General features: G+C 44.4%; 2 protein-coding genes across 2 annotated transcripts in view; both read left to right on the top strand.

The window, feature by feature from the left end:
* The window catches only part of LOC310867371 (NLR family CARD domain-containing protein 3-like), a 139,860-nt gene that overhangs the window by 35,622 nt on the left and 91,738 nt on the right, over nt 1–12,500 (top strand). The gene's annotated exons all lie outside the window — the stretch shown is intronic.
* The window catches only part of LOC310867050 (alsin-like), a 102,206-nt gene that overhangs the window by 27,857 nt on the left and 61,849 nt on the right, over nt 1–12,500 (top strand). Inside the window, exons 16-21 of the mRNA XM_083776843.1 lie at nt 512–707; nt 2,510–2,662; nt 8,308–8,373; nt 9,896–10,052; nt 10,780–10,911; nt 12,454–12,500. The exon at nt 12,454–12,500 is cut by the window's right edge and continues 85 nt beyond it. Of these exons, the coding sequence (XP_083632969.1) occupies nt 512–707; nt 2,510–2,662; nt 8,308–8,373; nt 9,896–10,052; nt 10,780–10,911; nt 12,454–12,500 (751 nt within the window). The remainder of the gene's footprint in view (nt 1–511; nt 708–2,509; nt 2,663–8,307; nt 8,374–9,895; nt 10,053–10,779; nt 10,912–12,453) is intronic.

The raw sequence follows: 12,500 nt of genomic DNA, 5'->3' as shown, positions 1-12,500 counted from the left end.
CCCATAAGGGTCCATTTGTACACTCACAGACTGTTACAGACCCATAAGGGTCCATTTGTACACTTACAGACACTTACAGACCCATAAGGGTCCATTTGTACACTCACAGACACTTACAGACCCATAAGGGTCCATTTGTACACTTACAGACTGTTACAGACCCATAAGGGTCCATTTGTACACTAACAGACACTTACAGACCCATAAGGGTCCATTTGTACACTTACAGACTGTTACAGACCCATAAGGGTCCATTTGTACACTTACAGACTGTTACAGACCCATAAGGGTCCATCATAACTATCATTTAGCTGGGGACCCCCTGGAGAATTGATACATTCTCAACACCTGAAAAACCTTGTCGATCCTTCATCTTTGGAAGATTAGTGAATCTACATCTGTGTGTGTGTGTGTGTGTGTGTGTGCGTGTGTGTGTGTGTGTGTGTGTGTGTGTGTGTGTGTGTGTGTGTGTGTGTGTGTGTGTGTGTGCGTGCGTGCGTTCTCTCATCAGACAGCGTGTGCCGCGGCCTGGCGGAGTCGTGCGGACGTCTCTTCTCGTGCGTGACGGACAGCTTCGTCCGCCTGGCGGTCCTCACGGGCCGAAACGCCGCCTTCCTCACCAACTTCCTGCGGGACTCTGGGCGCCGTGATGTCACTTCCTTCCCCCTCCTGGATCAGGCCAGCCTCTTCCTGGACGCGTACAAAGAGCAAGTTAAAGGACCACTTCACACTGTCATTATGAACACCTTAAAGGACCACTTCACACTGTCATTATGACCACCTTAAAGGACCACTTCACACTATCATTATGAACACCTTAAAGGACCACTTCACACTGTCATTATGAACACCTTAAAGGACCACTTCACACTGTCATTATGAACACCTTAAAGGACCACTTCACACTGTCATTATGAACACCTTAAAGGACCACTTCACACTGTCATTATGAACACCTTAAAGGACCACTTCACACTATCATTATGAACACCTTAAAGGACCACTTCACACTGTCATTATGAACACCTTAAAGGACCACTTCACACTGTCATTATGACCACCTTAAAGGACCACTTCACACTGTCATTATGACCACCTTAAAGGACCACTTCACACTATCATTATGAACACCTTAAAGGACCACTTCACACTGTCATTATGAACACCTTAAAGGACCACTTCACACTGTCATTATGAACACCTTAAAGGACCACTTCACACTGTCATTATGAACACCTTAAAGGACCACTTCACACTGTCATTATGAACACCTTAAAGGACCACTTCACACTGTCATTATGAACACCTTAAAGGACCACTTCACACTGTCATTATGAACACCTTAAAGGACCACTTCACACTGTCATTATGACCACCTTAAAGGACCACTTCACACTATCATTATAACCACCTTAAAGGACCACTTCACACTGTCATTATGACCACCTTAAAGGACCACTTCACACTATCATTATGAACACCTTAAAGGACCACTTCACACTGTCATTATGACCACCTTAAAGGACCACTTCACACTATCATTATAACCACCTTAAAGGACCACTTCACACTGTCATTATGAACACCTTAAAGGACCACTTCACACTGTCATTATGAACACCTTAAAGGACCACTTCACACTGTCATTATGAACACCTTAAAGGACCACTTCACACTGTCATTATGAACACCTTAAAGGACCACTTCACACTGTCATTATGAACACCTTAAAGGACCACTTCACACTGTCATTATGACCACCTTAAAGGACCACTTCACACTATCATTATGAACACCTTAAAGGACCACTTCACACTGTCATTATGAACACCTTAAAGGACCACTTCACACTGTCATTATGAACACCTTAAAGGACCACTTCACACTATCATTATGAACACCTTAAAGGACCACTTCACACTATCATTATGACCACCTTAAAGGACCACTTCACACTATCATTATGAACACCTTAAAGGACCACTTCACACTGTCATTATGAACACCTTAAAGGACCACTTCACACTATCATTATGAACACCTTAAAGGACCACTTCACACTGTCATTATGAACACCTTAAAGGACCACTTCACACTATCATTATGACCACCTTAAAGGACCACTTCACACTGTCATTATGAACACCTTAAAGGACCACTTCACACTGTCATTATGAACACCTTAAAGGACCACTTCACACTGTCATTATGAACACCTTAAAGGACCACTTCACACTATCATTATGACCACCTTAAAGGACCACTTCACACTGTCATTATGAATAATAATAATAATAATAATAATACATTTTATTTATAACGCACTTTACATTTGAAACAAATCTCAAAGTGCTACAGGCAGGCAGAAAAAATTAAGATACGAAAAGAAAAAAAAACAGTTAAAAACAGCACACAGGGCAGCTTAAAAGTCCGACTGGGCAAATGCCTTACTAAAGAGAAAGGTCTTTAGTCCCTTTTTAAAAGCGTCCACGGACTGTGGTGCTCTCAGGTGGTCGGGGAGGGCGTTCCACAGCCGAGGGGCAGCTGAGCAGAAGGCCCGGTCCCCCATGGTGCGGAGTTTGGTTCTTGTGCTTTTGAGTGTGTATGATGTACCGGAGCGGAGGGAGCGGGTGGAGGCTGGGGGTTCAAGGAGTTCCTTTAAGTAGGGGGGGGCGTTGCTGTGGATGCATTGATGGGTGAGGAGGCAGACCTTGTATTTAATCCTGGAGGAGACGGGAAGCCAGTGCAGTGTGAAGAGGATGGGTGTGATATGGTCATATTTGCGGACTCTCATTAGGACCCTGGCAGCGCTGTTCTGGATGTATTGCAGCTTTTGTAGATGTTTGCCAGGAATCCCAATGAAGAGGGCGTTGCAGTAGTCCAGTCTAGAGGAGATAAAGGCATGGATGAGCTTCTCTGCATCTGACTGGGTTAGAAGGGGGCGGAGTTTGGAGATGTTTTTTAGATGGTAGAATGCGGTTTTGCATAGATATTTTATGTGGTCACTGAATGTCAGGTGAGGATCAAACTTGACACCCAGGTTTGTGACTGAGGAGGAGAAGGGGATAACCTGGCCGTCGAAGGTGAGATGGGACATGGGGCATGAAAGAATCTGGTGTGGTGTGCCAACAAGAAGGGCTTCAGTTTTGCTACTGTTTAACTGAAGGAAGTTGTTGCTCATCCATGCCTTTATCTCCCCAAGACCGGTGGTGAGACATGATATGGCTGCAGAGGGGTTGGGGGCAGTCTTAATGTACAGCTGGGTGTCATCAGCGTAACAGTGGAAGGACAGTCCACGTCCGCTGATGACACGACCAAGGGGCAGCATATATATAATAAATAAGAGCGGACCAAGAACCGAACCCTGCGGAACACCACACGTGACAGGGAGCAGCTTGGACTTGCACCCACCCAGTGAAACATATTCAGTCCTATCAGACAGGTAGGACTGAAACCACTTAAGTGCAGTGCCTGACAGTCCAGTGGCAGTGTGTAGACGCTCCAGGAGGATAGCATGATCCACCGTATCAAATGCAGCGGTTAGGTCAAGGAGGATGAGGAGAGATGGTGATCCTTCATCAGCTGCCATCAAGAGGTCATTTGTCACCCTCAGCAGGGCCGTTTCAGTACTGTGGGCTGTACGAAACCCAGACTGAAATGTCTCAAAAAGGTTGTTGTCTTTGAGATGGTCCTGGAGCTGAGAGGCAACCACCTTCTCCAACACCTTGGACAGGAAGGCGAGGTTGGAGATAGGCCTGTAATTGGCCAGAACCTCCGGGTCCAGGGTGGGCTTTTTTAGAAGGGGACGGATGACAGCAACCTTAAGAGCAGTTGGGACATGACCAGTTTGAAGGGAGATGTTGACAGTTTGTGTAATGAGAGGACTGAGGGTGGGAATGTGTGGTTTAAGCAGAGCAGTGGGAATGGGGTCCAGGGCACATGTGCAGGATTTCATCTTGCTGAGGATTTTCTCCATGTGGCTCTGCTGAACCTCAGTGAAATATGGGAGGGGCGGCACAATCCCCGGCAGGGGGTTGGTGCCAGGAGAAGGCAGGGGGGAGGGGGTGGGCATCAGAGAGCGAATGTTGTTGACCTTGGATCTAAAAAAGTCAATAAAATGATTACATTGCTCCTCAGTTGCCTCAGTTGAGGAAGATGATTGTGGCTTCAGAAGATTGTCTATAGTGGAAAAAAAGTGTTTAGAGTTGCCAGGGTTTTTATTGATCAGGTCGGAGTAGAACTGAGACTGAGCATCTTTAAGGGATTTGGAATATGCCTTTTGATGCTCACGGAAAATCTGCTTATGCACAGTGAGCCCAGAGTGCTTGAAGCGTCGTTCCAGAACCCGCCCAGTTTTTTTCATTTTCCGCAGTTCCTCTGTGAACCAAGGGGCGGAGCGTGAAAATCTGACCTCACGTGTCTTGACAGGGGCATGGAGGTCAAAAACACTGCTCAAGGATGTATTATAGTGCTCTACTATTTCATCCATTGATGCAGAGACTGGGAGGGAGATGTTCTGAAGATCCATGGTCATGGTGGCTGGATCAATGTTTTTCCAGTTTCGGAAAACCATTTGCCGCTTCGGTCTGGTAGGGGGCAGCAGAAATGTCAAGGTTATTGAGACCACCATGTGGTCAGACACACCCAGACTGTAGACCTGCAGGTTGTTGATGGGGGCAGAGTCAGTGATGACTAAGTCAAGGGTGTGCCCCTTGTTGTGAGTAGGAACCCCAACATGTTGCTGCAGACCAAGACACTCAAGTGCACTCAAGAACTCTGCTGCAAAACGACAGGAGGGATTGTCCACATGAATATTCAGATCACCAATAATCACAGTGTTTGATGACACAGTGCAGAGTGAGGTGAGTAAATCATGTATTTCAGGGAGGAAGGATGGGTTAGGTTTGGGAGGTCGGTAAATCAGAAGAACTGTCATGGAGTTTGGAGGTTTGCTTTTGAATGCAAGGCATTCCATGGAAGAAAAGCCAGGCAACGGCAGGGGAGACAGTTTCAGTTCAGCCCGGTGTATGATGGCCAAGCCACCCCCACGGGTGGTGCGGGCTTTTTCCATGTAAGTGTAGCCAGGGGGGCAGGCTTTATTAAGCTCTGAATAATCCCCTGGATTGTGGAAGGTTTCAACTAACAAGAACACCTTAAAGGACCACTTCACACTGTCATTATGAACACCTTAAAGGACCACTTCACACTGTCATTATGACCACCTTAAAGGACCACTTCACACTGTCATTATGAACACCTTAAAGGACCACTTCACACTGTCATTATGACCACCTTAAAGGACCACTTCACACTGTCATTATGAACACCTTAAAGGACCACTTCACACTGTCATTATGAACACCTTAAAGGACCACTTCACACTATCATTATGACCACCTTAAAGGACCACTTCACACTGTCATTATGAACACCTTAAAGGACCACTTCACACTGTCATTATGAACACCTTAAAGGACCACTTCACACTGTCATTATGACCACCTTAAAGGACCACTTCACACTGTCATTATGACCACCTTAAAGGACCACTTCACACTGTCATTATGAACACCTTAAAGGACCACTTCACACTGTCATTATGAACACCTTAAAGGACCACTTCACACTATCATTATGAACACCTTAAAGGACCACTTCACACTATCATTATGAACACCTTAAAGGACCACTTCACACTGTCATTATGAACACCTTAAAGGACCACTTCACACTGTCATTATGAACACCTTAAAGGACCACTTCACACTATCATTATGAACACCTTAAAGGACCACTTCACACTGTCATTATGAACACCTTAAAGGACCACTTCACACTGTCATTATGAACACCTTAAAGGACCACTTCACACTGTCATTATGAACACCTTAAAGGACCACTTCACACTATCATTATGAACACCTTAAAGGACCACTTCACACTGTCATTATGACCACCTTAAAGGACCACTTCACACTGTCATTATGAACACCTTAAAGGACCACTTCACACTGTCATTATGAACACCTTAAAGGACCACTTCACACTGTCATTATGAACACCTTAAAGGACCACTTCACACTGTCATTATGAACACCTTAAAGGACCACTTCACACTGTCATTATGACCACCTTAAAGGACCACTTCACACTGTCATTATGAACACCTTAAAGGACCACTTCACACTGTCATTATGAACACCTTAAAGGACCTCTTCACACTGTCATTATGAACACCTTAAAGGACCACTTCACACTGTCATTATGAACACCTTAAAGGATCACTTCACACTGTCATTATGACCACCTTAAAGGACCTCTTCACACTGTCATTATGAACACCTTAAAGGACCACTTCACACTGTCATTATGAACACCTTAAAGGACCACTTCACACTGTCATTATGAACACCTTAAAGGACCACTTCACACTGTCATTATGAACACCTTAAAGGACCACTTCACACTGTCATTATGACCACCTTAAAGGACCACTTCACACTGTCATTATGAACACCTTAAAGGACCACTTCACAATGTCATTATGACCACCTTAAAGGACCACTTCACACTGTCATTATGACCACCTTAAAGGACCACTTCACACTGTCATTATGACCACCTTATAGGACCACTTCACACTGTCATTATGACCACCTTAAAGGACCACTTCACACTATCATTATGAACACCTTAAAGGACCACTTCACACTGTCATTATGACCACCTTAAAGGACCACTTCACACTGTCATTATGACCACCTTAAAGGACCACTTCACACTGTCATTATGAACACCTTAAAGGACCACTTCACACTATCATTATAACAAACCTATTTAGACCTGAGGTCGATTCTACAAATGTCTTCTAAATCCTGACAGTTTTCTGAAAAACCCCATGTTTCTATGTCAGTGTTCTCACAGGGTTAAACCCTATGTTTCTATATCAGTGGTTCTCACAGGGTTAAAACCCTATGTTTCTATGTAGTTTCTATCCAGAGCGCTAGCAAACTCGGTGGACATTTGTGGTCGTATAGTGACTACATCTGTCATTAATTAAAAATAATATATATTTTTTCAGCGATTTTCTTAGTTTTAAGGGTAACTGTTGTAGAAGTATAGAAGTACAATATTGCACTCGAGGGTGTTGTTTAACGTGATTATTGCCACGACAGTGATGCTTGACTGAAGTGGGAACTCGACTTCGTCTCGTTCCTTACCGCATCACTGTTGTGGCAATAATCACGTTAAACAACACCCTCTTTTTTTTTTTTTACAATTTTTTTTAAAAAGTCCTCTCTTTCTTTATAATGGGAGAATTGGCACTCAGAGCCTAAACTGGTGACCACCAGGTGGCGCTGAAGGAGTTAAGGGGTTCCCACCCAGTAAGGGTTAAGCATTATGTCATACTTATATAATATGTGGCACACATCTTTGAATATATATTCTTTCCGAGCGAACGGAGTGAGTGTGGAACTATAGTGGCCCTCTGGAGTGAGTGTGGAACTATAGTGGCCTCTGGAGTGAGTGTGGAACTATAGTGGCCCTCTGGAGTGAGTGTGGAACTATAGTGGCCCTCTGGAGTGAGTGTGGAACTATAGTGGCCCTCTGGAGTGAGTGTGGAACTATAGTGGCCCTCTGGAGTGAGTGTGGAACTATAGTGGCCCTCTGGAGTGAGTGTGGAACTATAGTGGCCCTCTGGAGTGAGTGTGGAACTATTGTGGCCCTCTGGAGTGAGTGTGGAACTATAGTGGCCCTCTGGAGTGAGTGTGGAACTATAGTGGCCCTCTGGAGTGAGTGTGGAACTATAGTGGCCCTCTGGAGTGAGTGTGGAACTATAGTGGCCCTCTGGAGTGAGTGTGGAACTATAGTGGCCCTCTGGAGTGAGTGTGGAACTATAGTGGCCCTCTGGAGTGAGTGTGGAACTATAGTGGCCCTCTGGAGTGAGTGTGGAACTATAGTGGCCCTCTGGAGTGAGTGTGGCACTATAGTGGCCCTCTGGAGTGAGTGTGGAACTATTGTGGCCCTCTGGAGTGAGTGTGGAACTATAGTGGCCCTCTGGAGTGAGTGTGGAACTATAGTGGCCCTCTGGAGTGAGTGTGGAACTATAGTGGCCCTCTGGAGTGAGTGTGGAACTATAGTGGCCCTCTGGAGTGAGTGTGGAACTATAGTGGCCCTCTGGAGTGAGTGTGGAACTATAGTGGCCCTCTCCATCCTCAAAGTTGACATAGCTCACATGTGTCTAATCTCTCTCTTTCTCTCTCTCTCTCTCTCTCTCTCTCTCTCTCTCTCTCTCCTCTCATGCAGGTACAGCGCAGCAGTAGGTAACTTCCAGGTAATGAGTGGATTCCAGACTCTTCATAAGCTCTCTGGGTAAGAGTCTATTCTCTGCTGTGCTGCTATTCACGACACAATCCCTCAAGAACGTTTTATTTCCTATTCTTTTCTTTTGTTGATTGAACGAGTTGAATGACTTTCCACTGACCTGCTACGAACGGCCTTATTTATAACGATTATAACGATCATATTTTGAACGAGAGGCATGTTGAAGTCCACGGAGAGCGCCCTGGATTAGGAGAGACGAGGCGTTTTTCTTTTCTGTCGCGCTAACGGCTAATCGAACACTAAGCTAATATGACTGAAAAGCGATAGTGTTGTTTTCGTCAACTAAAACTAAGACGAAAAATGTTCGTCGACTACCTTTTTTCACTGACTAAAACTAAATAAAAACAAATCTATGATGACTAAAACTAAGACTAAAATATACTGACATATACTGACAATTTCGTCAACAAATAAAAACTAGACTAAAATGTTAGGAAGGGACTAGTGGACAAGAGATCCAGTTTTATGCTATCTACAGTTGATTTAGTCGACTAAAATGTGTTTTGACAGGCCTTGATGTCGTAAAATAGCAGATATACAATCTCTTTCGAGATTGTATATCTGCTATTTTCAGCATGCAACCAAAGTGTAAAATATGTCATTACAACGACATCAAGGCCTGTCAAAACACATTTTAGTCGACTAAATCAACTGTAGATTCAGTCGCATGACATTTAGTCGACTAAAACTAGACTAAACACTAGAACATTCCAGGCGACTATAAAATGTGACTAAAACTAAGTGAAAACTATTCAAGAGTCTATGACTGAAACTAAAATAGAAATTTGCTGCCAAAAACAAACACTGAAAAGCGAAGCACGGTGGCCGAGTGTCCCGACTGAAAAAATATTCAGAATATTCTCCCCTGGGCCTGATATCATTGAGGACGTGTACCCATTTTGGTGTTAGCATCATGTCGTGCTTTAGCTATTGAAAAATAGCAGATCTACAAGCTCATAGCGCGCCACCGAGTGGCGTGCTACGAGCTTGTAGGTCTGCTATTTTTTTTAATCAAAGAACGACTGACATTTTTAGAATCTGATCTCAGGTCAGAATGGGTTAATCAGAACCTGTGTGTGTCCAGTGGAAACCTCGTGTGAATCTGATCTCAGGTCAGAATGGGTTCATCGGACCAGTGTGTGTCCAGTGGAAACCTCGTTTGAATCTGATCTCAGGTCAGAATGTGTTAACATTAGTTTACCTATTACAGTATACTACCAACTCCACATTTTTTTGGTCAATGTTATGTTTTTATTTTCTTTGTTTTTCCCCCCCCAATCAATCACTACCAATGTCATCACTTGCTTATTTATTACAGTATGCTGGATGAGTTCCCTTTCTATCGGTGTCTCAACCTGGACAAGTATTTTCTGATTATTAATTTAACCAAAACTGACTGACTGTCTCTGTCTGTCTGTCTGTCTGTCTGTCTGTCTGTCTGTCTGTCTGTCTGTCTGTCTGTCTGTCTGTCTGTCTGTCTGTCTGTCTGTCTGTCTGTCTGTCTGTGCAGTGATGCGATTGGCCAACAGGTCCGTCAGGCGTGCGCCGAGGACAAGCCGCCGCCCAGCAGCGGTGACGTCGCTCTGATGTCATTGTTCTACCAGCCAATCAGGCATCTGCAGCAGTACGCACGGCTGCTGCTCAAACTGGCGCACATGATGTCGTATGTATGTATGATGTCGTATGTATACCGCCTATTCTTTCTTTCTTTCTTTCTTTCTTTCTTTCTTTCTTTCTTTCTTTCCTTCTTTCCTTCTTTCCTTCTTACCTTCTTTCTTTCTTGTCAAATATAACAGCAAGATTGTCACATCATGTTTACAGGGTTGAAGAAGTGGATTATTTAGCTCCTCCTATGTCCAGCTTCTGTGTGTGTGTGTGTGTGTGTGCGTGCGTGCGTGTTTGCGAACACAAACATTAAATGCCATTGACAATGAATGGAAATTTTTGAATTTTGAACACAGACATTGCGTAACACAAACCGTCTGTCTGTCTGTCTGTCTTTCTGTGGTGCTGTCTATGGTTCTGTCTGTGGTTCTGTCTGTGGTGCTGTCTGTGGTTCTGTCTGTGGTTCTGTCTGTGGTTCTGTCTGTATGTCTGTATGTGGTGCTGTATGTGGTTCTGTCTGTGGTTCTGTCTGTGGTTCTGTCTGTGGTGCTGTCTGTGGTTCTGTCTGTGGTTCTGTCTGTGGTGCTGTCTGTGGTTCTGTCTGTGGTTCTGTCTGTGGTTCTGTCTGTGGTTCTGTCTGTATGTCTGTCTGTGATGCTGTCTGTGGTTCTGTCTGTGGTGCTGTCTGTGGTTCTGTCTGTGGTTCTGTCTGTGGTGCTGTCTGTGGTGCTGTCTGTGGTGCTGTCTGTGGTTCTGTCTGTGGTTCTGTCTGTGGTTCTGTCCGTCCAGTCCACTCCAGAGTACAGGTCTGTCCACCAGGGCAGCGGTCAGTACGAGTGTCTGTCAGTCAGTCTGTCCAAACGGAGGAGAGAGGCCGACGCCACACAGCTGCTCTGGAGGAGCAGCTGTGGTAAATCCACCGTGAGTATATTATAATTATTATATATTATTATATTATACACACCAGTGGCGTGCACAGATAGACACTAGGGGGTGCACCCCCTGCCCTTTTGGCAATGTGATCTAAAAAAAAAAAAAAGTTTAATTTTTTTTCTTAATTTGTAGTGTGTGTGGACCATGCGGTGACATTGATCAAATCTTGATAAAAAAAAACGCTTCTACTATATTATTTAGGCCCCCCACAATCTAAAGCTATGTTTCTATGTCAGTGGTTCTTCGATTAAAGAAAAATAGCAGACCTACAAGCTCGTAGCGCGCCACTCGGTGGCGCGCTATGAGCTTGTAGATCTGCTATTTTTCAATAGCTAAAGCACCAAAATTCTGTCTGTGCATGCCACTGATACACACATTGTAATCATTCATGTGTACTTACTGTTTGGTATATTTCCTGCCATCATAAGGGTCACAGGGGTCACAGGGGTAAGGAAGGGGTTGAGACTATGGCATGCAGGTAAATAAAATGTTGGGGCATGTGGAGTTTGCTTTGGAGTTGCCCAGTTATTTTAACCCATTTAGAAAAAGAAAAAAAAAAGTCTCCTGAAAGAATATATATTAAAAGATTTGTGCCTCATTTTGACGATATTTCAAAAATAGCAGACATACATGTGAAGGTACCTACCCTATAGGGGACACGGGGAGAACATGTGAGGGTACCTACCCTATAGGGGACACGGGGAGAACATGTGAGGGTACCTACCCTAGGGGACACGGGGAGAACATGTGAGGGTACCTACCCTAGGGAACACGGGGAGAACATTTGAGGGTACCTACCCTAGGGGACACGGGGAGAACATGTGAGGGTACCTACCCTAGGGGACACGGGGAGGACATGTGAGGGTACCTACCCTAGGGGACACGGGGAGAACATGTGAGGGTACCTACCCTAGGGGACACGGGGAGAACATGTGAGGGTACCTACCCTAGGGGACACGGGGAGAACACAGAAAGGCCCTTTCTTCCAACCCCGCCTCGGGTATGAGCACTGATGGCCAAAGCCAAGGTCATGTCTCACCTAGACACATAGGATCTGACACGGATTTTAAACGGTTCAATTTAAGTGTTTTTCTTTTTTTTTATATATATATAGTGGAAATAGCCGATCAGCAAAACACATGCGCCACATTGTTCACACTGTAGATTGTCTATATTTCCACTGTTTGTTTACACTTGTGCATTTCAATGAGCCAAGGTATTATATTGTATTATATATTTCAATGAGCCAACAGGTATGGTGAGGTATTATATTGTATTATATATTTCAATGAGCCAACAGGTATGGTGAGGTATTATATTGTATCATATATTTCAATGAGCCAACAGGTATGGTGAGGTATTATATTGTATCATATATTTCAATGAGCCAACAGGTATGGTGAGGTATTATATTGTATTATATATTTCAATGAGCCAACAGGTATGGTGAGGTATTATATTGTATCATATATTTCAATGAGCCAACAGGTATGGTGAGGTATTATTGCCTTTTTTCCTCCCCACCACCAGGACTGTCTGCGTGAACCCGAGCGCCGCCTGCTGGCCGACAGCAGCAA

The sequence above is a fragment of the Protomyctophum parallelum genome, assembly GCF_964188405.1.
Source record: "Protomyctophum parallelum genome assembly, chromosome: 11".
In the NCBI taxonomy this organism is placed as follows: Eukaryota; Metazoa; Chordata; class Actinopteri; order Myctophiformes; family Myctophidae; genus Protomyctophum; species Protomyctophum parallelum.
The sequence above is the reverse complement of the archived record's forward strand: the minus strand, read 5'-3'. Positions and strand labels throughout refer to the sequence as shown.